This window comes from Corvus hawaiiensis, chromosome 36, assembly GCF_020740725.1.
Source record: "Corvus hawaiiensis isolate bCorHaw1 chromosome 36, bCorHaw1.pri.cur, whole genome shotgun sequence".
NCBI classification, from domain to species: domain Eukaryota; kingdom Metazoa; phylum Chordata; class Aves; order Passeriformes; family Corvidae; genus Corvus; species Corvus hawaiiensis.
This window is the reverse complement of record NC_063248.1, coordinates 1,077,384-1,104,569: the sequence shown is the minus strand read 5'-3', so window position 1 is coordinate 1,104,569 and position 27,186 is coordinate 1,077,384. Positions and strand designations below refer to the sequence as shown.

The window sequence follows — 27,186 nt, the reverse complement described above, 5'->3', positions numbered from 1 at the left end:
ACAAAAATTCCCTGAACAGATCGGGCTGCCATAGAAACACAAGGCTTTTGTGGGCTAACCCCTGACTGAGCTGCCATCCCTCCGGGGGTCCCAGCACCCAGGGGACACTGCCAGGCTTCGAGGGATGAGAGCTGCTTAAATTGCTGCTGTCACCCAAGGAAACGCCCATCAACCTGCAGCCCAAACCCTCCCACTGTTTGAGAAGCTGCTTTTCCTTCCGATTTGTTTCCATGCTGAAAATGCAGAAGAAGCAACAGACCCGTGCTCTGAGGACCTGATTCCCATCCTGCTCCTTCCATCTCCTGAGAGCCGTGTGCTTCCAGAGAGATCAGCAAAGCCAAGCCTGCCTCAGGGCAGGGTTTACAGCCCTGGGAGGGATCTTAAACCATTCGAATTCGGCCCGTTAAGGCACAGCAGGAGCACAACCCACCCTCGAGAACCCCAGCTCGAACTCCTCTTGTCCCCAGGGCTCTGACAACACATTTTCAAGTCCTCCTGCATCTTTACTAAGCCAAATGCTCGTTTAAATCCATGATTAAAATCTCAGGGCTTGTTTAACCTCCTCCCTGGCCCAAGGTTGAATTTGTTTCAGTGCATCTCCACATTAACACTGCTCTAATTTCAAGCTATCTGGATCATGACTGGGAGCTAGGAGTAGGGGTGCAAGAGCTGGTCAACTACTAATCCCATTGTTCCACATATCTCAGGGATTATTTTCCAGTTTGCTAACCTGAGCTACTTGTTGCAATAATCCTTTTTCTACACTGAAATCACCTGGTAGACCAAGGTGCGCAGTTAAGTCTGTGCAGCCCATCACTCCAGCATTTGTGCTGCTTCTCCACTTCGTTTCACAGCCTGCAGCAAACTCCACCTGCCAGCAAAAACACTACCCAAACCACCCTTTTTTTTGAGCTTAAACTGGGTATTTAAAGCTTGCTCAAGACTGGCAGCACTATGCTGCAGTGAGGATACACAGACATATTAAGCTCCCTGTGGATACAGAGCATTTAATGTTTTTATTGAAAAATAAAGCTCATCAGCAACAGGGAGCCTGGCATCTACCTGGCACTGAACTCACACCAAGAGTCGGCCGCATGTGGGAAATGACAAGGCGGAAAAAATTAACAGGCCAGGTCTTTACCTTGTCTTAAACACCTCTGGGGATTTCCCTTCCCTGCCAGAATCTTCCATTGGCTCTGCTGCTGCCTTTGGGGTCAGCCCAGTCCGCACTCACCTGGCGAGGGGAGCCCCAAACTGCCTCAAGGGCTGCTCTTCCCAGGGTACAAAATAACAACGACGGCTCCAAAATGAAGGGATGGGAATGAAATTGTAAAGCCTCTGCCTCATTCCCAGCTTTTATGGAAAAAGGCAAAAGTCACTAATAACAGTAATGGATAATAGTGGTTAGTCCTTATTCTAGGAAGCCTAATAGGCTTGCAACAGGCTTTATTCGGGCATTTTTCTGCGCTACCTACATCACTTCTTTCTACCCAAAATGTACCTTAAAACAAAAGAAAACCACACACGATATCGAACGGGGCTTGCAAGTTAAAACCAGAAAACGGAAATATTTACTGCCTCGATGTGCACTGAAAAAGAAAAAAAAAAAAAGGCAAATAAATAATCTAAAAAGGGGGGGGGGGGGGGGGGAAGCTTTAAAGCGTATCACGAGAACGGGATCAGGAAAGAGCGAGGCCACCCCTTCAGGACCAGGCGAGAATTAACCTGCATTTCTCCATCCCATCTGCAAGCTTAAGGCTCTGCCACCCATTTTGTTTCAGATTAAAGGGGAAAAAAAAAATTTAAAAAATAATGACCTCAGCGGTACAGAGAAAAGACCGCACCCCAGGGATGGATGCCCGCCTGGTCCTGCTCGCCGGGCAGGTGACCCCGCCGCAGGTGCCACCCCGGCCACCCCCCGCGCCCCTTCCCCATCCCAGGGAGATGATGCCGAGCCAGAGGACGCCGGCACGGAGCACAGGGAAGGGTTTATTTAATCCACAAATGCGGAATAAAAGGGAGAGGAGGAGAGGAGAGGAGAGGTGCGGACGGCGCGGGAGCCGCGCGGCCAAGGTGAACCGCGGCCGGGTAACATGGTGGAGGCTGCGGGGAGCCGCGACCCTCCGGCCCGCGGCAGCGAGGGGCGAGCCGCGGGTGTGCGGGGATGGGGGGCCGGCACGGAGGTGACAGCGGGCGGGAGGCTGGGGGGCGAGCGCCGAGGCGAAAGCGCTGAAGGCAGAGCGCGGCGGAGAGAACGCTGAAGGAAGAGCGCTGAGGGGAGAGCGCGGCGGGGAAGCGCCGCGGGGCTGCTCCCTCAGGGCGGGCGGCGGCGGGAGGAGGAGGAGGAGGACGGGCTCACCTGCCATGGCGGGCTGAGGGCGGCAATGGCGCTGGGGGCTGCGGCTCCGCTCCCCTCGGTCTCCGCGGCGAGTGCGGCGGGGCCGGACGGCCCCGGCAGGCAGAGCACGGGGCGGGACGGGCCCCGCTCCGCCCCCGACAAGATGGCGCGGCCTCGGCCCCGCTCCCTCAGGGCTCGGCCGCCATAGCGGCCCCGGCGCTCGGCGGGGGAAGCGGCCTCGTGTTCCCTGAGGGAGAAACCTCCGGCTGCAGGGACATGGTAACGGTTTATCCAGGAAAGACACAAATCGCACAGTCAAGGATGGGTCAAGTTGGAGGGACCGCAGTGGGGCATCTGGTCCAACCTCCCTGCTCAGGCAGGGGCATCCCGGAGCACATGGCGCAGGAGTGTGTCCAGGCGGGTCTGGAATATCCTCGGTGAGGGAGACTCCACAGCCTCTCTGGGCAGTGGAGCACTGAACAGGCTCCCCAGGGAATGGTTCTGGTGCCAGGGATGGCAGAGCTCCAGGAGTGTTGGGACAATGCTCTCAGGAACATGGTGGGATTGTTGGGTTGTGCAGGGCTGGGAGTTGGATCAGTGGTCCTGATGGGTCCCTTCCAGCACAGGAGATTATGTTATTCTATTATTTTGATTATAGGAATCGGTGCTTGGTCACCCACACAGGAAAGTTCTTCCTCGTGTTCAGGTGGAACTTTCCGTGCGTCATTTTCTGCCTGTTGCCTCTTGTCCCGTTGGCTGGGCCCCAGGGAGCAGAGCCTGCTCCACCTCTGACACCTGCCTGCAGGTATTGATGGATATTGATGAGGTCCCCAGGTAAAGCCCCTTGGGCCCCTCACCTGGGGGTCCCTTCCAGCCCCTAGGGAAACATGCTCTTGCCCCCGGCCCTGGCCCTCTTGGGGCTTTGTGGTTTCTTTTTGGATTTTTTTTATTATTATTATCTTTTAGGGAAGATCCAACTTTTACAATAGGAGAGTGAGTTTAGGGAGGAACAAAAGAATCACAGAATCATTTAGTTTGGAAAAGACCTCTGAGGTTGAGTCCAGCCTGTGACCAATCACCACCATCCCAACCAGACTGGAGCACTGAGTGCCACATCCAGTCATTCCTTGAACACCTCCAGGGTTGGTAACACCACCACCTCCCTGGGCAGACCATTACAATGTCTAATCACCCTTTCTGTGAAGAAATTCCTCCAACCTAAACCTCCCCTGTTGTACTAGAGGAGGCTAAGCTGAGTCCCCCAAAAGATGACACCTCCACCACATCCATCCTCGTCCCACAATCCCGCTTCTCTGAGATTTCCAGTTTTCTGGTGGGGGCTGGGACAAATGTGACACAAACGTGACAAATCCCCCCCAGCCCCGAGAGCAGGGTGTTTTCAGGCACCATTGACATCTGCGGCACCCAGCGCTGGACGCTGCCTCTCTCACGTCCCTCTCGGCAACATCTGACATTCCTAATGGCTTCTGACAACGTTAACTCGCTTTAATTTGTGTCCTGCCCTTCCCAGAACGTGCAGTTCTCAGACACATCAGCTCCTGGGTGCTTCCCTTGCTCAGGGCTGTTCTGGGCAGCCGGGGCCGAGCCCCTGCAGCTGATTCCTGCCCTTTCTCCTCACACCCCCACCCTGCTCCCTTATCCCGGCTGTCCTTGAGGAGATACTGACCCATGCTGGGCTTTCTCCCCCAGCCCTGCTGTTATTTGATTAAGGTGCAGTCCCGAGTCAATGGGAAAGTGCTCCCCGGACCACTGGCACTAATTGGACCCCATTGCAGCAGTTTCACCCAGACCTGCAATTCTCTGTTGATCTTCCGGGTCGTTGCTTCAAACGTTGCTGTTTGCACAGTATTTGGCAACCGGGAATGTTGGCGGGGTGTTTGTTCACAGCTGCCCAACCCCTTCCCTCCTGCTGCCCCATAAAGAGGGTTTCAGCCGATCCCATTAAAACCCAGGAGCTTACTTTAAGACAAGAAACCCTGTGAGGCCTCTGGAGCATTTGTGCTTATCCTCGGGCATATTTTTTCCCACGTTCACTGCAATACTCTGCTGGTTAAGCTCCTAAAAGGTTTTCCAGTGAGACGTACGGAGAACTGTATAGGGCAGGGCTAAGGCACAACGCTTGATTGTGGATATCGATCCCTCGGCATTATTCAATACCTGGCCTTATCCCAAACACAGACATAGACTTTAGTGCAGCTTTTAAACGTTGAAAGCCTTTGTTTGTCAGAGTGGGGGAGCGTGGGGCCGTGACGGGAGGGACGTTTTTGTAATGCCAGATTGATTGAGGCTGCAGCAGTTTTGCTGTTGACAGGAGTTTGTGCAGGAAGACGGATCGTGCGTGCTCAGTCTCCCTGCAAGGCCTCCCTGTGTTCAGAATCAGGGACAGGGACACGGCTCTGTTTATTTTATTTCTGAGTGTTACAATTTTCCAGCCTGCCCTCCCCAGGTGAAAGATGGCAGAGGGGAATACAGGTGATGCAGCGAGAGATCTGCAGGAGGGGAGTTAAAACACATCAGGCACATTGAAATGTAACAGATAAAGACCTCAGGGTCATGATAATCCCAAGAACAAGCAGGGGAAGGATGATAAAGGTGGATTTAGTGCTCCAAGAATTGAATTTGACACAGCTAGACCCCCCAAAACCATGGACTCAAACCCAGGAAAGCCTTTTTCAGTCCTTTTTCATCTTAAATTGATAAATTCCTTCCCAGGTGGCCTCCCATGCTGCAAAGTTTGAGAAAATTCCCTGGTATTTCCCTTGTTCAGGAAGCCAGAGCCCATCTTATGCCATCACACTGTCCTGCTACAGAAGCAGAAATAATTTCACTGGGATTATTGGCATATATCCTTTGTGTTATTAAAATGTGGTGAAGAACCCTGAGGAATTTATCTAAACATTCAATCGCTCCCTGCCTGAATGACTCACAGGTCCATAAAAAAGCTGGAAGAATTGGAGCCATGGGATGTGCACGTCCTTCGTGACAACGCAGCAGCAGAAATTAGCACTCATCAATCATTTGGTGTGCAGACCTTTGAGATCTGAAAGGACACGCATTCCCTTTGTTTTCTCCTCTATCCTACATCTTGTCTAGATTTCCTGAGCTCCTCAAAGCTCACTCAGGGACTTACCTGAACAGGTGAGGTGTTGCTGCATCCAGTTAGTCCCTAGAGAAGGCTTATGCCACCCTTCCCACTTCATCCAGTGTGAAATACCTGTCTGTCAAAAATATAAAACCTAAATGTCTCCTGGAACTGTCCTAACTAGCCTAAGTTCCTGTAAGACTGGCTTTCCGAGGTCCCAGCTCCTCCCTTGCTTTGCACCCATCATGTTGCTCGCATCCTGCAGGATAAATATTCCGGTGTTAACTGATCCTGGTAGTAACGATGAGGGGGTTCCTGGGCACTGGGAGCTGTGGGAGCTCTGCCAGCCCCACCACAGCCCATGAGCAGGGATGGGGTTTTGTGAGGAGATCGTGCCCACGTGGAGCTAAAAGTCTCCACAAGGAGATTTTGTGGGGCACAGTCGAGCCTCCCCCCGGGCTGTGTGTCCTTCTGCAGAGCCAGGGACACCGTGCTATCACAACAGCCCAAGGAACCTTTACTGAGGACATTCCCCAGCTTTATTTTGGTTGTTTCTTCATGGCTCTGTATGTGGATCAAATGGGAAGACAAGGACTGCAGGTCAGGGTTTTCCTCAGATGCAGCATGGACGTTACTGGCATAAATTTAAATGCTGAAATGTTTTTGGCCGGCGTCTCTTACTCAAAATTTCCATTTTAAATCCAAGTGGTGTCTCGGGTGGGATGTGAATCATTGATCTGAGCACAGGATGTCCAAAAGACCAAATCAAAACTTCACATCCAGGGATGGTATCTAGTGAATGGCATCCTCGCCCTTGGCAGGGGGTTGGAATGAAATGGTCTTCAAGGGCCTTCCAATGGACCCAAACCATCCTGTGATTCTAAAATGGGTTTGGGTCTGGCATCCATAGCTCGTTTCCAATCCTGTTTCCTTGGTGTGTTTTGAGTTTGGTTTTTACAACATAAAAAAAGAAAATTTTAAAAAAATTAGCTTGCCTCGCATCAGATTAACAATATTTTATGTGAATCCCACAGATGGAGTCCAGCAATTAAGAAGAACCCAGCATTCCTGTGTATGGATAACAGGAATATCTTTCACTGGATTAGACAAAATAAAAATGAAACCCCTGGTATTTCAACAGCGGCCTAAGAGGTGAGTGAAAACTCCCCCAAATAAGGCAAAAAAACGTTAACAACTCACCAACAGTGATGTTTTTGCTTTTCCCTCTGGAATATGGAGTGGTAACCGAGGGGAAGAGCTGGGCAGACCCTGAGTTTCGCTTTGTGAGGTGAGGAAAGCGAGTGTGAACAGCCCTTGGTTAAAACGCCATCTACAACACCTGGTGGGAAACCAGGCTCCCGACCCACAGGGATTTCTCGTTATCTCAGGGACAGCCATGACTTTCTGCTCCCCCCAATGTTAGGTGGAAATCGAGTCAGAAAAAATGTGTTTCTTTCTCAGAACCGACATTGGCTCTGTCAGCCAAGCTCAGCCCTCCGGTTTGTCATCTGCAAAATGGAGGCAGGAAGAATCTTATGAAGTTTAATTAGTGCAAAGTGCTCTTGGTAGCAAAGAGGGCTTTTGGTCCAAGGATCTCAGGCCAAGTACTCAGATTACGGAGGCTCCAGCCAGCGATCCACAGGGCAGAGCCCCTGCTGTGCCTGTGATAGCAGGGGAGGAACAGCAGCGCCTGCAAAGTGACAGCGGTCTGAATTCACAGAATGAACAAATCAATAGGTGAGCAGGAGAGGAGATCTGCGTGGTTGCAGAACTGTTGGATCCCTGCTGGTCCTCTCATGATGGTTTCCCCTCTGGCAGCTTTTGGAGAGAGGGGACCTTCCTTCAGCTTTGGGTTTGCAAAGTATTTTCTAAGTGGAGACGAAGTTGTGGCAGCCAGGAGAGTACAAACAACCCAGCACAGTACAAACAAGCCAGGAGAGTACAAACAACCCAGGACAAGTCCCTCTGCTTCTCCCTGTAGCGTTGCTCAAGCCATGCTGGCCATGGGATATTCATCCCAAGCTGTCAGGAATACAGGGCAGGGAGAGTGCTGCAGAGCGCTCCCCGTGACACTAACTCAGCTGGACAGCCTGTGCTCTGGAGGAGGAGGCAATTTTCTTGATGCTGTTCTGTCTGGTACCTCAGGGCTGTACCAAAGAAATGAGATTTCACTTGCTGAGTCAGGGGCAAAGCCGGTGTTTGGCAGGAGGAGGAGGAGATGGGCTGAGTCACCTCGAGTTCATCCCCAGTCTGCTTCCTGAAAGCACAGCCCCTGAAATGAGCCGAGAGCCCTTAAATCCTGGGAAGAGTGGGAGCAGGAGGGGCCAGGAAAGCAGCATGCATTTGTCCTCCCTGGTCTCTTCTGCTGCCAGGCTCTCCTTGTCAAAATGCTGAGTCGCTGGAGCCACATCTCCCGGCTCGGAGGTGTCGGGGCAGCAGCAGAGCCACGGCGGGAGCCCGGGGCTGACAGCTCCCCATGGTTTTGCTCTCCTGGGCACTCTCACCCTGGAGTTCTGTTGCATTAGATCTTCTCCCATCGGATGAAGCCTGAGGCATCTGCAGGGATGGTCTCCAAGGGGGAGACACGCTGGGATTTGTCACCTTGTGTCACATTCAGGTGTGGCTGTTCAAAGCTCTGGCAATAAAGAGCAGCTGCTGTGGACAGATGTGGATAAGCAGGGCCAGAGCAACTCATTCCCACTTAAACTACTTCCAAAATGGGGTGGACATGGTGCACAAAGTCATTTTAAAGTCCATTAGAGGAATTTTATAGCACAGAATAAAAGAGGTTTTCTTGAGCCACCTGCACTGGGAGTTCAAGGGAAGGTCCTTTACTCTGCAAAGCACAGGCAGCAGCGCCTCGTGGCTGCTTACTCATCCCTCAGCAGAGAAGGGAGAGCAGAAACACAGTCCCTGGTTTAACCCACTTGGAAGTCCTTCCCAAAGAACATCCTCAGAGAGGAAGGATGGGCTTGGGTCACTTTTACCCCGTGACTCATTTAATCCCTCGTGTGAGCACATAGCAACGAAACCACACAGTGACATCAGGAGTGACACAAACACATCGGCCTTCTCCAGCAAGGGGCAAAAGGCAGAATAAACAAGAGTGGTGCTGAGGCACGAGTTAGACCACCAGCTCTCTACAAAGCAGCTCCTGAAACTGAACTGCCCGAATCCTGCTGGGCAGACGCCAGGAACGGTCACTCACACAGAGAAAAAGCAGAACTCCTGGGGGCAGAGGGAGAACTGGGCCCAAAGCAGAGTTCCACAGGCAGGTCCAGCACTGGAACTGGCTGTGGAAACACTCTGCAGTTCCTCCTTGCCCTGACAGCTGAAGCAAGGCTTGTCACAGGAGTGCAGAGCAGGCAGTTATAGCAGCACAGATGCCACAGGGCTGGCCCGCTCTCTATTTATAGTTCCCTCCCAGCACAGCTTTCCCTCTGTGCTCCTGCTCACAGGTGAAGGCACAGGCCATGCCCTGAAAGGGTCACAGGCCAAATAAAAACAGAAAGAACAAGGACTAGCAACCCCTTTTGTGATAAGAACCAAGAATCAGAGATGAAAGGACAAAAAAGAAATCCACAGAGAGCCTGGAACAATGAACTCCAACTTCTCCCCCAAAAATTGCCCTTTAGTTGGTTAACCCCTTCCCTGCCTTAAGTGCCACCTCTCTGCTATTCTTAATTGATGCCAAACGGTGTCACTGAGGTGTTCTGCGAGCTCTGGGCCCTCCTGCCACTGTTGAATTGTTTCCAGTGCAGGTGGGAGAAGGGCTGTGGGCCTGCCTGTCCCTCTGCAGCCCCGGGCCCGTGGCCAGGGTGGGAGGCACTGCCCCTACTCCAGGGATGATCCAGGGCTCAGTGTGGCAGCCGACCACGGATCCAGTCAAAGAGTCGCCTTTGTTTGGCAGGGAGGATTAAACCATGAGCTGTTTGTGAGCTGAACTTTGAAGTGTCTCCTCAGTGATCTGAAATGCTGTCGTGCAACAAAGAGAGACCTCTACAAATACACTTTTTGTGTTTGAAGTTGGAGACCATCTACTGGTTTATTTTTAGGCACGCATTTGCACTGGCCGTGTTACAATCCTGCCTCTGTTCTGGTGCAATAAAAGGCAGAGAGGATTCACTTGACCTCCAGTATCAAATACAGAGAAAATAAGGCATTTGTCTGGAAAAGAACCACCCAAAATAGCAGGGAAGAGGCCATGCTGTGATATGGACTGTTAGTGCTGAGAGACAAGAAAAATGAGGATTATAGGAGCTGACAGGCTTCTTCTAATGACACATTAATGAAAGCTGCTAGAAAGTTACATGGTGATGCTAATTAGTATTTGTAGGTTTAAGGACCTGCAATCTTTCCCTTTTACACTGAACACGTGCCTGAGAGTAAGAAATAATCCCTGCTGAGGTGAGTTCTCAGTATTCTTCGAGGATTTGTTCTAGATCCAGGACATTTCCTTTGCTACACATGGCTTTAGCTCAGAAACTGATGCCCCTGCATGACTGAACTCTCCCTGGGCAGCAGGTTTGGGTCCTGTGGTTTGCCCACCTGCATTAAACCCAGCACAGCACGGTCTGACCAATGCAAGGGAACGCCAGGCTGGAGGGCTGAGCACTGGAGCTGCTGGTGCTGGCAGGCCAGCAGGCGGGAGAGGAATTATTTTCCCTGGTAACAGCACAGAGGCTTTTGGGATGCATTTCCAACCAGCTCATGTTCCCAGAACTCCTTACAGCCCCTCCGTAGGCTTTGCAACACCCTGATGTAGACAATTATCACTGTATTCATTTTCTGTCTTGCCCCTCCTCGAAGAAGCTGGGGAGAGAGCCCAGAGGACCTGACTGGATGTTTAATTTCTCACTGTCACATCAGCAGGACCATCTGCACCAGGCATTTCCCACTGACAAGGGAAGGAAGGTTAAAACCTCTCATGACAGGTTAACAGCATGATTTGCAGCAACAGCTTAAATAAGTGGTTGCAGGCATGAAAGACTAGCAGGCAGCTAATCCTTTAAATACTTCAGAGCGGCTACTACTTCAGCCTGAGTAAATATTTCAAAATAAAATTAATTAGTGGTGACTAGTGGATTTGTTGCCCTTTGCTGTAACAGCCTGGGATGAAACGGTGATTCCTCCACAGAACTTTTGCTTCAGTGCCAAACCTGCTGTTTCACAGGAGCTGGAAGTCCTCTCAAAGAAGATTCATCACAGTTTTGTTCCTCTCTGTAACTGCAGAGCTGGAAAAGCTGTGCATGAATCTCGTGGATCTGTGAGCTCCCAGAGCAGCCTTTGTGCTGCCCCAGGGATGAGGACAGCCTGGCTCAGAATCCAACCCAAGTACAGTGTGGAGGAAGGAAATGTAACTTCCTGATTCCTATCAGAAGAAAGCTCTGTCCATGCAGGCCACAAACAGAGCTCTCCATAATTGCCTTGCTTCCGATTAAAAGCAGTTTCTTAACACCTTCCTAAACATGGAGAAAACAGGGAAGGAAAGGCCTCAGGGTGACAGGTCCTGAACCAGCACAAACCAAGGTCTTTCTGAGCTCAGAGCAGCAAACCAGTCAATTAAATCAATTGGAAACAATAATTTCTAATCCACAATTGAGTTTTTCCCCCCACGACCCTTGGCTCCGCCTGCCTCTCTTGGGAGGCAAGGAATCTGCCACGGCCTTGCTGGACTGTCTGGACTATTTTTAGTCAAATCCAGCATTCCTAAAAAACCTCAAGCTGCTTTTGTACTCAGGAAAGGGAGAGGAACTGCTGTGCTTGTGCACATCCACGTCCCACACAGGAGCAGGGAAGCACGGCTGGGTCAACACAGAGCCCTGGGAGAATGGCAAAAATGGTTTCTTTTCACCAGGTTGAGAAGGCAGAAGTGAAGGCAGGACTGCCCCGAGCTGGGAGGGGGAAACCTGAGAGCGATCCGAGGGCTGCGTGGTGTTCCTTACCTGCTGAAGGGATGCAGCTCCCGAGGACAGCATCGGGGAGAGGCCACCTGGGAAGGCAGGATCAGCCCCGGAGACCTGGAGGTGCTTTCAGGGCAGAGATCTCGCGAAGAGCAGGACAAACAGCCCAAGGGAAGGGCCAGGAGAAAGCTCAAGGCGAGGTTCAGGAAGAGGCAGAGGCGTGAGGAGCAGCTCCGTGAATGGGCTGATGTCTGGGACTTTTAAGGACCAGGCACGAGGGGGAGGAGAGCACCGGAGAAGCTCATTCGGAGCAGGACACAGCACAGATCGCCGGAGCAGGGACAGAGCCCTTGTGCTGAATCATTTCTTCCTGCCCCGAGGGGTCTTTACGTGGCTTTTATGCCACAGCAAATCCCTGTTTCTGTACGGTGACTCTGTGAAAAGTGATGCTGGATTTGGCTAATTGCAGGTGACAGAAAGCAAACCCGGCCTGGGCTGAGTGCTCCTGCAGGATGAGCACCAGGGAAGCAGCAGAGATGCTGCAGCACATTTTGCTGTTGGCTCAAACATGGCCCTGGGTTCGTGGCTGTATTTACAGCCCGGGGGCCGTAGCCTGACACCCTCTCCGGGTTGTTTCACACAACTTCTACTGCAGTGTTTCCAGGACTAAAGGTCAGTACCCTGCTGCCCAGCCCAGCCTCCTCACACCTCTTCCAAACAGGACAACACCCAGCTGAGGATCCTCTTAAAAGGTACCCCTTTTGTCACCTTACCTGTGTCTGGCTCGTACTTTAGGACCAGAGGAAAAGGCACCATAGCCAGGCCCCGAGGATGAGGTTACCAAAAAGTAAGAGGAAATAGAAACCACTGCTGAGAAAACGTGAGCAAGGAGTTCCAACCTCGAGTTTCCACGGGATCAGCGATGGGCTTTGCTCTTCTCCCTATCCCGTGAACTTCCAGCAGCACAAGCACACGGAGAATCTCAGAGAGGAGCAGCAGTGATGCCAAAAACATCTATGGCACAAGTCAAGTCGCTGCCTGGAGTACTTGCACCTGCTTTCCCAGGACTGGCCTGCAGAGCCTGCAGCTGCTTCCCTGCAGCGGGAATGGCGTCAGTTGGGAATTCGTGGTTGGACTCAATGACGTTAATTAAAGCTCTTTTCCAACCTAACGATTCCATGTCTCTTTACATGATCTGTGTATGGAAATATGCAAAATCCTCAGAGTGAGAGTCATCGTTGCTGGGGAACTTCAAGCAGAGAGGAACTGAGAGCCCAGGACAGGGTGAGGATCCCTTCAGGGCCCTGGACTCAGGGCTCACACACAATCCCCAGGCTGGTGAAACTCCTCCCCATCCCTTCACCACTTCGGACAACCTCCAAAGCACAACTTCTGCCTCTTCTTTCAAGGGTTTATGGCACCATTTTCACAGTACTTTGCATAATTATGGCTTTGTTCACTCAAAAAAAATCATGAGATTGACTAAAATCTTTGCTTTTATAAAGAATACACCAGGAGGATTTCTCTGGCACTGCTGGTAGCTCAGGCCACAGGACTCCAAAATCACATTTCCAAATCTTACCAGTAACTCCATGGTTAAATTAAGCAGGTAATTAATTGTGTAACTACACCCTGCAACAGCAATCGAAGAATGGCATTGAGGAGACACGAATCCAAGCACTCCCAAACCAGAGAAAAGCCTGGAATCTGGCTGCCTGTTCTTTCTCCACAGCTTCTGTGCGTAACACCCCACCAGGCTCTACAAATGCTGACTGTTTTTCCCTGAGACAGCTGCCTTGCCCGGAATGGAGGATGCTCCATAAAGGGAACAGCTATTCAGAGTTATCCTCATTCATCAGTGCCTGATTTGTCATTCCAGCCCTGCTCTAGAACCAGAAACTCTTTCCCAGGCCTTTTCCCATTCCCTCTCACTGCAGGGAGTCAGTCAGGGCTGCCCAAAACTTGGACGTCAGCTTGAAGAATGAAGTCCTCTGGATCCACATATTCCCAGAGGTCGGAATCCCCTTTTTCTTTCCCAGAAGTGTTTCTCTTTTCCCCAATTAGATACAAACCAAACCCTGTAGAGAGGACTTTTTCTCCTGGCCATCCCTCACACAGCCCTGCTTATTTATCCACTGTGCTGCCTGAGAACTTTGCTTCTGTCAAAGAAAAATTCATGAATTCCTTTCCTCCAGGAACATCAGCATGTTCTCAGAATCACAGAGTCACAGAATGCCCTAAGTTGGAAGGAGCCCCCAAGAATCATCAAAAGTCCAGTTTCTTCTGCTGTCCTCTACATTTATTGATCCCACTTGGGTGACCCCCACTTCCCAAATTTCTGCATCTTCTCCCTCCCTCTTTGCTTGTTCCATCTAAACTTCCCTTCCACTTCCTGTCCCCTCTCCCCAAACCCAAATAAACCCACATTCTTGACCCCTAAGAGAGGCTGGTTTGTGGTTTGATGTCAGCAGCTGCTGTCCTGGCCAGACCCAGCTTTAACTGACACATTCTAGCTGCTCCAGCAGCACGTGTCCCCTGTCCCCTGTCCCGGGCTGGCAGCAGGGGCTGGCAGCAGGGGAGAACGTGCCAGGCTGTGCCTTCAGAGGCGGAAAGGGAGATCCTGAATTTAACCAGTTCTTCCTCAGAGTGCAGCGCTGGGATTCACACGGGGGAATTGACACAAATGAGGGACGAGATGTAGGTTAAAAAAAGAACTTGGCTCAGGGTTTGGGTTAATCTGGAGCACTGACAGAGGAAAAAAAAGGCAATTCTAGGAGTACGTTCAGAGCAAGGTGTTTGTCCAGCCCTGCTCTTGTGGACACCTCCATGGGCCTGCCCTGCACTGTCAGTCCCTCCTGCCCCCTCCTTCTGGAACGTTCAGCCCATCTGAGGCTCAGGTGAGACTTGTGGAGTGCTTTGTGCAGACTGACACTGCTGGGGTGACCCTGCACAGCACAAGGAATGGGATACTGGGACCTGAGACAAAGCAATTCAAGCTCGGGGTCTTTGCTGTTTAACCAGGGCTGGGGTTCAAGGAGGGACTCCTGACCTTCTGCAGCAGCACCTGCCCACCCCAGCACTCGGGATTGTCCTCCCTGATGCAGCAATCCCAGCTCTGCCCCAAAGCAGGCCCAGGGTGCTGGGAGCTGTTCCAGAGCAGGTGGGGCTGTTCCAGAGCTGCTGCCCCATTCCCTCACTCCAGCAGCACCTGGGAGCTGGAGGCAGCAGCAGCTAAAGCCCAGGACAGCTTTTAGTGCACTCTGACACCTGTGAAGGTGGGAAAGACAAAGTTTTGGTTACAGAGAATACAGAACTTTATTCATGTTGAATGCATCCACTCGCATCACTGCTCGTTCTCCAGGACACCGAGACACTCCCAGCTCAGGAGAGGCTGGCTTTACCCTACAGCAGTGGAGCCATCCCTCTGTTTTCCCTGGATGACACATCAGCAAAGCTGGCAAAGCAATCCAGAGGGGGTTTGTGCAGCACAAACTACACAGGGAACTTCTCTGCACTGGTCTGGGCAGTTCTGCACAGTGAATTATCTACACAAGGACAAAAGGACTCCAAAACACAGACAGCTGGAATTCAAGTGTCTCCAACACCCACATTAGCCAAACCCAAGATTTTGGTATTTAGACACTCGAGTCCTGGTCTGGGTTCCAATCCTTCTCCCAGTATCCATTTGGTTGTTTAAAATAATAAGCAAAATCCAGCAGGAGTCCTTGTGAAGGACAAGCGGATTTTGCCAAAAGCAGCAGTGGCACGAGGAAAGCTCACGTGGGAAGAACTGTGTGTGAGGAAATGGGCTTGGTCAGCCTGACAGGGAGCTGTGCAGCAAGTGCACAGTGTGTAAAACCACTTCCTGCAAGTGCTGCCCTCCCCTTCTCGTGCACATCAGACTTTATTTACTCCAGGCAAGCTCAGGACCCATAGCTTGGAAGCATTTCTGATGGACAGAGAGCTAAAGGAGAGTTTAACTCTGGTTTGTCTGCAAAGGTAACCCAACAATAACCACAATCTCGTGGGAAGCTAAAGTAAACTCTAGAAAACACTGGCAGAAAAAACAAGGATCTCTGCTGCTGAAACCAGCTCACCTATTTTTGGAAAATTGCAAGAATTGCCTCGCCCAGGAAGAACTTCCCAGCGAGCGGAATTGTGCAACCCTGAGAGGAAAAATCCCATAAATCCCAAGTTCTTTGCGATTCCTTTTTGGTCAATTCCGTGCTCGAGCCCCCACCCCCCAAACTGGAAAACCTGCAACACCTCAAACCCGGGAAGCGGTGCCGCGTGAGGGACACGCATCAGCTGTGCCCTGCCAGGCCCCGGCGCCCAGGGGAACTACCAGCTCTGACCAACCTAATTAGAGTGGGATTAAATAACAGCTCAGTCATCGAAGTCGGGGATGTCGTCGTAGGAGTAGCCCCGGTAGCCCTTGGAGGCGTAGTAGGCGATGCGCAGGTGGTAAAAGCCGGGCAGGAACACGAGGATGCCGATGATCAGCACGGGGATGGCCCGGTCGGTCTCCTGCAGGGACAGAGAGCCCAGGGCAGTGAGATCTGCACGAGGGGCTTTCCTCCCTCTCACACCCTGCCTGGTCTAGGGGAAGGTGGGGGTTGGAATAAGATGATCTGTGAGGTCCTTTGAACCCAAACCATCCCATGATCCTGTGATCCATCCCCAAGGCCTGGCAAGCTGAGAAATAAAAACCCATCTTCAATCAGAAATACCTCAGCTGTCGTCAGGCTGAGCCTTTAATCCTGTCCTGGCATCTCCTCCTTGCTGCAGGAACCCCTCAAGGGACCTTGTCCTTCGCCAGGGACCCCCTGGATCTGCAGCCAGGGCTGGGAGCGTGGCCGAGCAGGAGCCCAGTGATCTGTGCCTGGAGCGCTGCTGATAGAGCCCAGGGGCTGCTGCTCTCCCAGAGATAACACAGAGCTGCCAACGGTACCCTGAGCCCACACAGCACAGGGAGCAGGGCAACGAGCACCCACAACTCCAGGAGCAGATCCCCTTTCCATGGATCACAGCCACAGGGAGATGGGGAAGCACTGCCGTGCCCCACACGGGTCTGGCAGCTCCTGCCCTGTCCCTGCATGATCTGCACGGGCTGAGGCCTCTCCAGGACAGCAATGTGACCTCCCCAGGACAGGGACCGGGAACTCAGCCCTCCCTGGACATGCCCTGCCCAGCTCTGAGCCTGCTCCAGCCAGGCTGACTGGGGGATCCAAGGGCTCTGCTGCCAGGGAAGCGGGGCTGCCAGCACAGCCAGGCTGTGCTGGGAATGAATTCCCTGCTCACGTCCTTTGGCTCTGGATTCCTACACTGAACATGACCACAGGATCGTGGAATCCTTGAGTCTGGAAGAGACCTTTAAGGTCATCGAGTCCAGCCATGACCCAGCACCACCCCATGGTCACCACTAACCCATGTCCTCGAGTGCCACATCCCCGTGTTCTGAACACTCCCAGGGACGGGGACTCCCCTGCTGCCCTGGGCAGCTGTGCCAGGCCTTTCCCACCCTTTCCATGACAAACCTTTCCTAATTTTGAATTTAAACCTCCCCTGGTGCGACTTGAGGCTGTTTCCTGATGGTCAATGAGGGCTCAGGGCAGCTTTGAGGACAGTGCAGAACCGGTGCCAGAGGTGCCATTAACCACTTACACCTTCGCTGATGTACCCTGCCAGCAGCAGGGCTCCGATGATGATGAGGAAGGTCCCGATCATGAACAGCACCACAGCCAGTGCGATGGCCTTGTAGGGGATTTTTGGTGGGCTCTTCTTGAACTGGATGGAAAAACCCAAAAATTGAACAGCTGAACCCAGCACAGCTCCCCTCCCACCGCAGCACAGATGTGAGCCCACAGCTGGCAGAGGTGACATGGGGCAAAGTGCTGCAGCAGCTCTGCTGCAGGGCTCTGCAACGGCCCCTCCATGAGGAATTCTGCCCATGGAGACCCTGCTGAGCCAGCCCTTACTCCCATCCCTTCACATCTGCTCCCAGTCTTGTTCCCAGCAAGGCTCTTTGGGCTTTCCAGAGGGGCAGGGCCGAGGGTTTGACTCCCACCAGGCTTTGTCCCTCTCTGAGCTGCAGCTGCTCCACCAGAGATGCACAGGCAGCAGCTGCCTGTGCAGTGCTGAGCTGTGGCTGCCCATCCTCGTGGTTTTACACCTTCCTTCCCCACTTTTTACCTGCAGGTCAATGTATCCATCATCGGTGCTGGAGAGCTTGGAATATTTGACTTTGCTACTGGGAATCCCAGCAGAGAGATTGGTCCGTGACGACATCATTCCAGGGGTGCCTGGGCATCAGCTACAGCCTGGAAAACAGGGGGAGAGCAAAACCAGGAGAGAAAACTGGGTGATGGGAGTCTGAGAGACACAGAACTAAGGTTTCTGAAGAGAAACTCCTGTGTCAAGGCTGTGCTACCCAAAGGGCATCTTTGCTCCTCTTCATAAATGAAAACTTTTCAGGCAGAGGATCTCAGCATTTCATTTGAAGCCTAAAATACAAAATGGGTACAGCTGCAACAGGGCTTGCCAGTATTTGGAATCAAGGTAGAACCTGTGCTTCAAACCAGGTCGAAATTCCAGAGCAGTGCCCAGGGTATGACCCAGCTCTCACTCCACAAGGAGCTGCCAGCACGGAGGCGTCTGAGCTCCGGCTATTTCTGAACGGGACACCAGCAAATAAACCCAAACCAGAGCTAAACAAAGCAGCTTTTCAACCACCAGGAGATTTTGCAATAGAGCAATTTTGGGAAAAAAAAAAAACCCCAACCCTGACCACTGGAAACTGGAATGAAATAGAGACAGCAGGAGTGACTCAGAGGGAGCAGGACAAGGGGACGGAGTGTGAGTGGTGAGGTCACCAAACCCCAGGGACAGCCCTGGGCAGGGTGTGCAGCGCAGGGCCCCAGCGAGGGGCCAGTCCTGCCCCTCTGTGCCCAGGGGCACCCTGGGGACAGGGACCAGGACCAGCTGCTGACCCTCAGAGCCTTCCCAGGGCCCGGAGCCGGGATCCATCCTGCCAACCTCCCCCTGGCACTGCAGGGCCGGGTCTGGGCCGAGCACCTCCGCCAGCAGGACACCGGGATTCCCAGGGGAGAGGCAGGAAAGGGCTTCCCACACCTGCCAGCCTCAATAGCGCTTTTATCTTCTGAGAACGTGTGCAATCTAGAGAACAAAAGCGCACATTCCGGCGGTGCCAACAGGAAGGGATAAAGGCTCTGTTTCCACAACACTCTTCAGCATCAGAGGTGATGCATCCACTCAAAATATTGAGTCTCCGCTTGAACTGAAACCCTTTGTCTCCCTAACTGCTGGCCACATTCCCCACCCAGCTTCGTTCCTCCTGCTGTAAACTTGACTTTTATAAAATCCCCTCTGATCTGAAATCCCCACCATTGAACCTTTGATTTGAACTTTGGGCTTTTGTTTTGGTTGGTAGCAAAATCCAAACACGGACAGAACATTTTCAGCCCCATGGATAATGGAAACACGCCCCAGCTGCAGGCGGCATTCCCTGCTCCCTGCACATCCCTGTTTTTCAGGTCACTGACCCAAACACCCCCAGGCTCTCCCACATGCCCGGGGTGGAAGTGCAGGAGGGGGAAAAGCCAGAATAAACCAACCTTTCTGAAAGGTGCCCGATTTCCCGACTCTGCCCCATTATTTACCAGGCTGTTCAGTGGCTTCTTTGGAATTATTCCCATTTTACACTTGCACAAGCTGCCCTGTCCTTCCCATTGCCTCACTTACCAACAAGAAAGAGGCTGCTGAGGACAAACGTGTATAAAATAGAAATATAAAATACTCCCTCAGGCCTCACGTTTCAGGGCCAGGTTCAACCCCACTGAGCCTCACACCAAGTGAGCACCACAAAGGTTCAGGAGCAGGAACCAGCACAGTGCTGTGCTCTTTGTGAGCCAAATAAATAAATCCTCGGGGCCTGAGCAACTTGGCCAAAACAATTAACGCTGAAATTCAAAATTTCTAATGTGGCAGCTGTGCTTTAAACCCCGTGGAGGCGCCAGGGCAGCGCCAGGAAACCCAAACACGGCACCTCCGCCCGGAATCCTGAATCCCCTCAACCACAGCCCCGAATCTCCCCCCACGGGGAGCCAGGAAGGGCGGGGATGTCGCTTTGTGGCCCTTTTGGGATGGGGGATCCCGGCACGCGCGGCCCCGCGCCGCTCCCAAACCCACCCGAACCCACCCCAAAACACCCCAAACCCACCCAAGGCCAGCCAGCCCCGGTACCTGCCGCCGGCCAGCCCCATCCCGGCCCCGCCCGTCCTTCCGCGGCCCCGGGAAGTTGATCCCGGTGACGCCGCTTCCCTTCCAGGTCACGGCCGGGGCTGTCCCGTGTCCCGGGCCCGGCGGCCGCGGAGCTCGCCCGGAGTTCGGAGGGGTTTTATCCACCCCTGGTTCTCCAAAGGGAGGTGGGGACGTTGCGGGATGTCACACGGCAGGGCTGGGGAGGTGACAGACATCGGGCAGGACTTCATTTTATAGAGAGAATTTAATAGCTAATGTTAAATCGGGGGGACAGCTGGGGGTGTGGCACCTCCGAGGAGCTCCCCAAGGAGGTTCCTGTGACTTAATGGAGTGCAGGGTGGGTTTAGAGCTCCTAAAATTCCAAAAGAATTCTTATTTAATTTCTCCTTGCTAAGAAAATCTAAACATAAAGCTTGAAAGCTTCTTCTCTCAAACAGGGAGAAACACACCCAGCATTTATTAACCTGCCCAGCCATTTCTGAGCGGTGCGTGTGCACTTGGGGTTTTTTGTCGTATTTTAAGAGGAGTATTCTTTACATTTTTGATTATCTGGGCATGGCAACGGCAAAAGGAAACCCCCAGCTGCTTTCAGGATTTGTGCAGAGCAGACAGGACACAAGTGTGTAAATACCAATGTTAAAGGATGTTTTTTGCAACACGAGGCTGCTCAATTTGTCATTTCAGCTGTAAAAAAACCCACAACCTAAATAAATTACAGCATTTGGCTGATTTTTACAATTTGTTAATGGGTAGAACAGCACAGAGAAGAGTTTGGTAACCCCCACTAGAGCAGGAAGCTGCATCAGAAAGAATTTGCTTCAATCACTGGCCCAGCTTTATGCTTTACATCACCTCCCAGAACCCTTCCCTATTTCCACATCACGAACCTCGGATTCCTCACTAAAGCCCGAGTTTTTGCAAAATTCTTCCACAAGTGCCTGCTTGCTATGGGTACCGCAGAGGAAACTCCATCCCAGCATCACCTCTGGAGGGGAAAGGAGCCCCTGGTTATTTAAGGCACCCCCCCTGTTCTGGGCAAGAGCTAAAAACCTTGAGGGCAAAAGATCTTTTCCAGATGTTTTCATTAGGGTGCTGAATTAACCAGCAAGCCAAGGAAGCTGGAGGATAAATGGGAAAGGATCTGGAGACACGAGCCAGCTCAGCAAGGGAGGCACCTGCATCACAGGAGCAGAAAATGTGTCTAAAAATCAGAATCCTGGAATGGTTTGGGCTGGAAGGACCTTAAAGCCCATCCAGTGCCACCGCTGCCCTGGGCAGGGACACCTCCCACTGTCCCAGGCTGATCCAAGCCCCGTCCAACCTGGCCTTGGACATTTCCAGGCCATCCCCAGGAGTGCTGGTCCCAACGGGCGTCCAGAGCCGGGGCTGTCCCGTCCCCAGCTCCGAGCAGGGATTGTCCCTCCCACGGCAGCAGCGTCACTGACCCAGCGGAGTTCGTTCCCTCGCCGGCGCTGCCACCTGGTGACATCCTACTGGTGCCGTCCTGCTGGTGCCATCCTGCTGGTGCCATCCTGCTGGTGCCATCCCGCTGGTGCCGTCCTACTGGTGCCATCCCGCTGGTGCCGTTCTGCTGGTGCCGTTCTGCTGGTGCCGTTCTGCTGGTGCCATCCTGCTGGTGCCGTCCTGCTGGTGCCGTTCTGCTGGTGCCGTCCTGCTGGTGCCGTTCTGCTGGTGCCATCCTACTGGTGCCGTCCTACTGGTGCCGTTCTGCTGGTGCCGTCCTGCTGGTGCCGTCCTGCTGGTGCCGTCCTGCTGGTGCCGTCCTACTGGTGCCGTTCTGCTGGTGCCGTTCTGCTGGTGCCGTCCTACTGGTGCCGTCCTGCTGGTGCCGTCCTGCTGGTGACGTCCTGCTGGTGCCGTTCTGCTGGTGCCGTTCTGCTGGTGCCGTTCTGCTGGTGCCATCCTACTGGTGCCATCCTGCTGCCCGCCTGCCGGGGCTGCCCAGGGACAGCTTTTCAGGCAGTTCATGTCCAGGATTCTCGTGTCTTACTGAGCCGTGGGAAGTGCACAGCCTCCCAAATAATGTACTTGAAATCATGGAATCGTTGAGGTTGGAAGAAGCCTTTACAAGATCACCAAGTCCAGCTGTCAGCCCTTTCCAGGAAGGAATTTTCCCCAATATCCAACTCCGAGCTTCCCTGGCCCAGCCTGAGGCCGCTCCCTCTCCTCCTGTCCCCGTTCCCTGGGAGCAGAGCCCGACCCCCCCGGCTGCCCCCTCCTGTCAGAGCCCAGAGCCCCGGCCCTGACAGCCCCAGGGTGGGCGAGAAGCACCCAGGGAGCTGCAGCTGCAGCTCAGCACAGCCAAACCCAGGAGGGGTCACAGCCCAGTGGCTCCCAGTGACACCAGTGCCCTGTGGGGAGGCCCAGGAACAGACTCTGGCACCCCTCTCCCACCTTTGAGCGATCAACGCTGCAACTCTGAGCCCTGAGGAAGGAATCGGGGCACATCAGCACAGCTGCAAAAGCATTGATTCACCCACCCCCATTTCAACAGGAAAAACTCCAGGAAATTATATTCTTTTATTTCCACTTTCCAAGTTTCAGTCAGAGTATCAGCTTCAAAAATAAATGAAGTAAGGTCACATAAACTTGTGGTGTAATAAAACAGCAACCCTAAACTACAGCTCCGCAGGGGAAACTCCAGGAAACGTCTTGACCCATTAAATATTGCCCCTCTTCTCCAACACAAGCTGAAAGGAGTAAGAAATTTCACCTTCAGACAGCATCCAAGAGATTATTGGGAGTTCAGGAACAGACTAGAAAAACTTGGGTTTCCTATTTCCAATGATACCGGTATAGCAAAATAGTAAATTGAGAAATATTTACAGAGATATCTACAAGACACGGCTACAGCGCTCCCAGGATGCCCCAGGGCACTGGAATTGCTGCCTCCACCCTTCCCTTCTCCAGCCAGGAGCAGATCCCCCTCAGTGCCACTCCAGTTAAGAGCCTTCCTGCTGGTCCTCGATCTTTGGGGCCAGGTAATACTTCAAGTGTCCCATGTCAGCAATCTTGTACTCCACAACTGCGGAAGAGAAGAAAAAAAAGGGCGTTCAGAAGGTTCTACACAAAATCCAGTCTCAAGTTCTAATTCTCCAAGACTTGTCAGGCAGAGCCACTGGTACTCACCCAGAGGAACGTCTGCAGACATGCTGAGTGTGACCGTGGGGGACAGGGGGGTGGCTTTGGTGAAGAAGTTCAGGTACCTCAGGGCAAAGGTCAGCTGGACGGGCTCGTTCATCTCTATTGTAACCTGGGAGAACAGGTCAGGCTCAGGAGAGGCAGCTGCAGGAATTCCAGACCCCTTGGACAGCTCAGGCCAAGGCCACCAATGCTGCTCCCACCCTGCCCTGCCCTGCCCTGCCCAGCACAGCCGGAGCTCCCGGGGTAAGGCCCTAACCCCAAGTGGTTCAGGGCCTGCACTCCACGAACCAACGGAGCCCCGGCCGCTGTCCCTGCTCCCCGTGGGGCCTGTGCTCCGTGACCTCTGAAGGTCCCTTCTGAGCCAAACCCTTCCCCTGTCCCGTGCTGCCCCCCAGGGCAGAGCTGGTTGTGAGCCCCGCAGACGCCCCACTCACAGCCTCCTCCTCCTTGTCCACGTTGCTGGTCTGGGACAGTTTGATGTTGCCGTTGCCCAGCTCGCCGTTGGCCGAGAACTTGACGCCGTCCTTGGCACAGGAGATGACGACGGCGTCGCCGATGTGGCTCAGGTCCCGGCAGATGCGGGCGAACTCCGCCGAGGGCATCTTCACCACGCAGCTGTACTCCTGCTCCTGGGGGGGACACACCTCTGACACCCTGCCAGGGCTGGCACTGACACCCAGGCAATGCTGGCACTGACAGTGACACCCAGGCAGTGCTGGCACTGACAGTGACACCCGGGCAGTGCTGGCACTGACAGTGACACCCGGGCAGTGCTGGGCACTGACAGTGACACCCGGGCAGGGCTGGGCACTGACAGTGACACCCGGGCAGGGCTGGCACTGACAGTGACACCCGGGCAGAGCTGGGCACTGACAGTGACACCCGGGGCAGAGCTGGGCACCGACAGTGACACCCGGGCAGCGCTGGGCACTGACAGTGACACCCGGGCAGCGCTGGCACTGACAGTGACACCCAGGCAGTGCTGGGCACTGACAGTGACACCCGGGCAGAGCTGGCACTGACAGTGACACCTGGGCAGAGCTGGGCACTGACAGTGACACCCGGGCAGAGCTGGCACTGACAGTGACACCCGGGCAGAGCTGGGCACTGACAGTGACACCCGGGCAGAGCTGGCACTGACAGTGACACCCGGGCAGTGCTGGCACTGACAGTGACACCCGGGCAGAGCTGGCACTGACAGTGACACCTGGGCAGAGCTGGGCACTGACAGTGACACCCGGGCAGTGCTGGCACTGACAGTGACACCCGGGGCAGAGCTGGGCACCGACAGTGACACCCGGGCAGCGCTGGCACCGACAGTGACACCCGGGCAGAGCTGGGCACTGACACCCGGGCAGAGCTGGCACTGACAGTGACACCTGGGCAGAGCTGGGCACTGACACCCGGGCAGAGCTGGCACTGACAGTGACACCTGGGCAGAGCTGGCACTGACAGTGACACCCGGGCAGTGCTGGCACCGACAGTGACACCCGGGCAGTGCTGGCACTGACAGTGACACCCGGGCAGAGCTGGGCACTGACAGTGACACCCGGGCAGGGCTGGGCACTGACAGTGACACCCGGGCAGTGCTGGCACTGACAGTGACACCCGGGCAGCGCTGGCACTGACAGTGACACCCGGGCAGCGCTGGGCACTGACAGTGACACCCGGGCAGTGCTGGGCACTGACACCCGGGCAGCGCTGGCACTGACAGTGACACCTGGGCAGAGCTGGCACTGACAGTGACACCCGGGCAGCGCTGGCACCGACAGTGACACCCGGGCAGTGCTGGCACTGACAGTGACACCTGGGCAGAGGTGGGCACCGACAGTGACACCCGGGCAGCGCTGGGCACTGACACCTGGCCAGTGCCAGGCTTGTCCAGCAGTCCAAAGGTCATTGTGTTACAGAATCTGATGGGAACGTGGCAAACACCCAGTTCCACACCAGTGCCACCAGCCACCTGAGTCGTCACTTACTGGGATTCCCAGCTGCTCCACATCGAGATCCATCAGCTTCATCTCGTAATCAGAAACCTTTTCCTGATCTGCAAAGTTAAGCACAGTTACACCAAGTGTTTCCAACCATCAGTTTGCCTCCTGCTCCTCCCCACTCCCTCCAAGTAAAACCACCTCCACAATGGCAGTAAGATCCACCTCATTTCCCTAGAGCTGGGAATCTGGAAATGCCCCAAACAGCCTTTTACAGGCTGCAAAGGTACAGCCAAGAGCATCTGTGTGCAGCCTCAAAGAGCCTTCCTCTTACAAAGAAACTACTGGCCAAGCTGATGAAGTTTCAATCTCCAGGCTGCTCCAAGAGTTTAAGAATCAGGTGTCCTCTCCCATTCCTGCAGGATCCATTGCCATTTCTTTCCCCCCTGCATCCATGTGGTTTATGAATCTGCCTGAACACATCCCAGTAACAAATGAGCTCCCAAACCCAACACTCACTCGGTGCCTCGAACACCAGGGCCAAGGTGTCTGCGTTGTCCTCGGCTCGCAGGGTGATGATGTCTTCGTTCCCTGCACATTTCAGGATTTTGGACATGCTGGAGGGGAGAAAGGCAGGTGACTCATGGGACTGAGAGCTGACCGAGCAGGAGGGGATGTGATATACACAGTTTTAACACTGTTGGAGAAGTGGGTGTACGGGGAGACCCCCGGCCTCTCTGGCCAATCTGTTCCAGTGCTTGGACACCCACACCGCAAAGTTCTTCCACATATCCGGGTGGAACTTCCCGTGCAGCAGCTCCTCCCTATTCCTCTTGTCCCACGCCTGGGCCCCACGGAGCAGAGCCTGGATCCATCCTCTGACCCCTCCCTTGGGTATTTGTACACAGGGATGAGGTTCCTTCTCAGCCGTCTCTTCCTGAAGCTGAAGAGCCTCAGCTCCCTCCGCTTTTCCTCATAACGGAGAGGCTCTAGGCCCTTCCTCATCTTTGTCACCCTCCGCTGGACCCGCTCCATGAGCTCCGTGTCGCTCCTCTCGTGAGGAGCCCAGACCTGGGCACAGCACTCCAGAAGCGTCTCACAGGGCTGAGCAACGGAGCAGGAACGATCACCTCCCCGACCTACTGGCATTACTCTTCCTGACGCTCCGCATATTTCTGTAGGGACCTTCCTAGCGACAGGACTCTAAAGCTGCCATTCGTTCCCCACAGGAGCGGCCATGGCGGCGGCCCCCGCCAGCGCCGGCTTTTCCCGCCACTTGGTGCCGGCAGTGACGTCACGGCCGCGACGGGCCCCGCGCGCGCCGCGAAAAACGGCGCGAGAGCCGTGAGGGGAATGGGGGGGGGAGGGAAAGGCTGAGGGGGCTCCGAGCGCCCCCGGGACCCCCCTCATCTCCAGAGCACCCCCTCGCCCCCAAGTCTGCCCTCACACCCCCACAAACCCCCTTCCCCGGCGGCTCCCGCTCCTCTCAGCGCCACAGCCCCCGGGCCTGCTTGGCCGCCCCATCCCAGCGCCCGATGAGACCCCGCCGCCGCCTGACCTGGACAGGTTGACGCCCATGGCGATGTTGCGGTCGCAGCGGTACGTGTCGAAGCCCTCCGAGCGCAGCGTGAGCTGCACCAGCGAGACGTGTGAAGAATCCATGCTCTGCAGGCTGATGCCGCCCGAGCCCAGGTCCCAGCAGGCCTCGGTGATGAGGTCCTTGAGGGCTTCCAGCACTCGCTTGAGCACCGAGCCCTGCACCAGGCGCGCCTCGAACATCTTGGCAACACCAGGGGGAGCAGCACCGACGAAACCGAGCGACGGAAAGACTGAAAACTAACCGCGGCGGCCCGCCAAGCCCTTTTATACCCTTCGTTGCCCCGCCCTCCGGCGCGCAGCAGCCAATCGCCAGCGCCGCTGTCCTCCTGCAGCCCAACCCCCTTCAAGCTCACATACAGGCCCCCCCCCCCGCTCTCCGCCCAATCCCAGCGCCGCTCCTCTGTTTAGTCCCGCCCCCTCGTGCAGCGGGAGCCAATCACCGCGCGCGTTACAGAGGCCCGCGGCCCGCCTCGCTGCGCAGCGATGGCGGCGGGGCCCGATCCGTGCAGCGGCGTCGGTGGCACACACGGGGCCTGTCCGTAGGGACGGCTCGGTGGCGCGCCTCTCCTCAGGCACCGGATCCTGACAGGAACTCCAGGCCTGAGCGAAAGTCAGCCATAACACAAACCCGTTTGTCCCTTTAGAAAAACCCCTCACGCTGCGCCCAGGGACCTTCCCGCGCGCGGCGACCGACCGACCGAGCGACCGCTCGCTCGCTGCCTCCCTCCCTCCCTCAGCGGCGTACTCGCGCCACCCATCATGGCGCCCCACACCATCCGGGTACACCTGGGCGCGGCCATCCCCGCGCTAGCCCCGCCCCCGCCGCCCGTCCCGTGCCGCCCATTGGTCGGCGGCTGTTGCCGGTGC

The 27,186-nt window shown here is 54.5% G+C and overlaps 3 protein-coding genes and 2 long non-coding RNA genes across 10 annotated transcripts in view; 1 reads left to right on the top strand and 4 right to left on the bottom strand.

Annotated features, from left to right (window-relative positions):
* SLC23A2 (solute carrier family 23 member 2) overlaps nucleotides 1–2,451 on the bottom strand; it is a 52,273-nt gene extending 49,822 nt beyond the window's left edge. Inside the window, exons 1-2 of one of the 2 annotated variants that reach the window (XM_048290250.1) lie at nucleotides 2,360–2,446; nucleotides 1,502–1,589 (exon numbers count right to left, since the gene is read on the bottom strand). The gene's annotated coding sequence lies outside the window, so the exon portion shown is untranslated. Of the gene's footprint in view, nucleotides 1–1,501; nucleotides 1,590–2,359 lie in introns of both variants that reach the window. The other variant, XM_048290248.1, reaches the window with a different exon arrangement.
* LOC125319187 lies at nucleotides 2,019–13,784 on the top strand. 4 transcript variants are annotated; one of them, XR_007200620.1, is made up of 3 exons: nucleotides 2,019–2,073; nucleotides 6,476–6,593; nucleotides 12,140–13,784. It is a non-coding gene; the product is annotated as an uncharacterized LOC125319187 (long non-coding RNA). The 4 variants fall into 4 exon arrangements; XR_007200618.1 differs by lacking the exon at nucleotides 2,019–2,073 and adding an exon at nucleotides 2,489–2,775; XR_007200619.1 differs by lacking the exon at nucleotides 2,019–2,073 and adding an exon at nucleotides 2,490–2,617.
* An 856-nt stretch (nucleotides 13,785–14,640) lies between these two features.
* On the bottom strand, nucleotides 14,641–19,708 carry TMEM230 (transmembrane protein 230). Of its 2 annotated transcripts, none has more exons than XM_048290253.1 (4): nucleotides 19,607–19,708; nucleotides 17,537–17,664; nucleotides 17,009–17,131; nucleotides 14,641–15,871 (listed from the first exon to the last, which is right to left on the bottom strand). In XM_048290253.1, the coding sequence occupies exons 2-4, from the start codon at nucleotides 17,633–17,635 to the stop codon at nucleotides 15,731–15,733; spliced, it is 363 nt and encodes a 120-aa protein (XP_048146210.1). In that variant the 5' UTR covers nucleotides 17,636–17,664; nucleotides 19,607–19,708; the 3' UTR covers nucleotides 14,641–15,730. The 2 variants fall into 2 exon arrangements, with proteins under 2 accessions (XP_048146210.1, XP_048146211.1); XM_048290254.1 differs by having other exon boundaries at nucleotides 19,584–19,628.
* Nucleotides 19,709–22,146: 2,438 nt separating this feature from the next.
* Nucleotides 22,147–26,599, bottom strand: PCNA (proliferating cell nuclear antigen). Its single transcript, XM_048290252.1, has 6 exons — nucleotides 26,279–26,599; nucleotides 25,240–25,337; nucleotides 24,769–24,836; nucleotides 23,224–23,418; nucleotides 22,775–22,898; nucleotides 22,147–22,670 (listed from the first exon to the last, which is right to left on the bottom strand). Exons 1-6 carry the CDS (start codon nucleotides 26,497–26,499, stop codon nucleotides 22,588–22,590), a joined length of 789 nt encoding a protein of 262 aa, XP_048146209.1. The 5' UTR covers nucleotides 26,500–26,599; the 3' UTR covers nucleotides 22,147–22,587.
* On the bottom strand, nucleotides 23,596–24,762 carry LOC125319186. The gene is made up of 3 exons (XR_007200617.1): nucleotides 24,627–24,762; nucleotides 24,222–24,596; nucleotides 23,596–23,820 (listed from the first exon to the last, which is right to left on the bottom strand). It is a non-coding gene; the product is annotated as an uncharacterized LOC125319186 (long non-coding RNA).
* Nucleotides 26,600–27,186: the final 587 nt, after the last annotated feature.

Excerpts from the sequence above, each read along its gene's own strand:
- TMEM230 (XM_048290253.1), bottom strand. The coding sequence starts at position 17,635 with ATGATGTCGTCACGGACCAATCTCTCTGCTGGGATTCCCAGTAGCAAA. Across the intron at positions 17,132-17,536 it reads ATGGATACATTGACCTGCAG|TTCAAGAAGAGCCCACCAAA; the intron begins GTAAAAAGTGGG and ends TTTTCCATCCAG. Across the intron at positions 15,872-17,008 it reads CAGGGTACATCAGCGAAGGT|GAGACCGACCGGGCCATCCC; the intron begins GTAAGTGGTTAA and ends CTGTCCCTGCAG.
- PCNA (XM_048290252.1), bottom strand. The coding sequence starts at position 26,499 with ATGTTCGAGGCGCGCCTGGTGCAGGGCTCGGTGCTCAAGCGAGTGCTG. Across the intron at positions 22,899-23,223 it reads TGGACAAGGAGGAGGAGGCT|GTTACAATAGAGATGAACGA; the intron begins GTGAGTGGGGCG and ends CTGTTCTCCCAG. Across the intron at positions 22,671-22,774 it reads GTCTGCAGACGTTCCTCTGG|TTGTGGAGTACAAGATTGCT; the intron begins GTGAGTACCAGT and ends TCTCTTCCGCAG.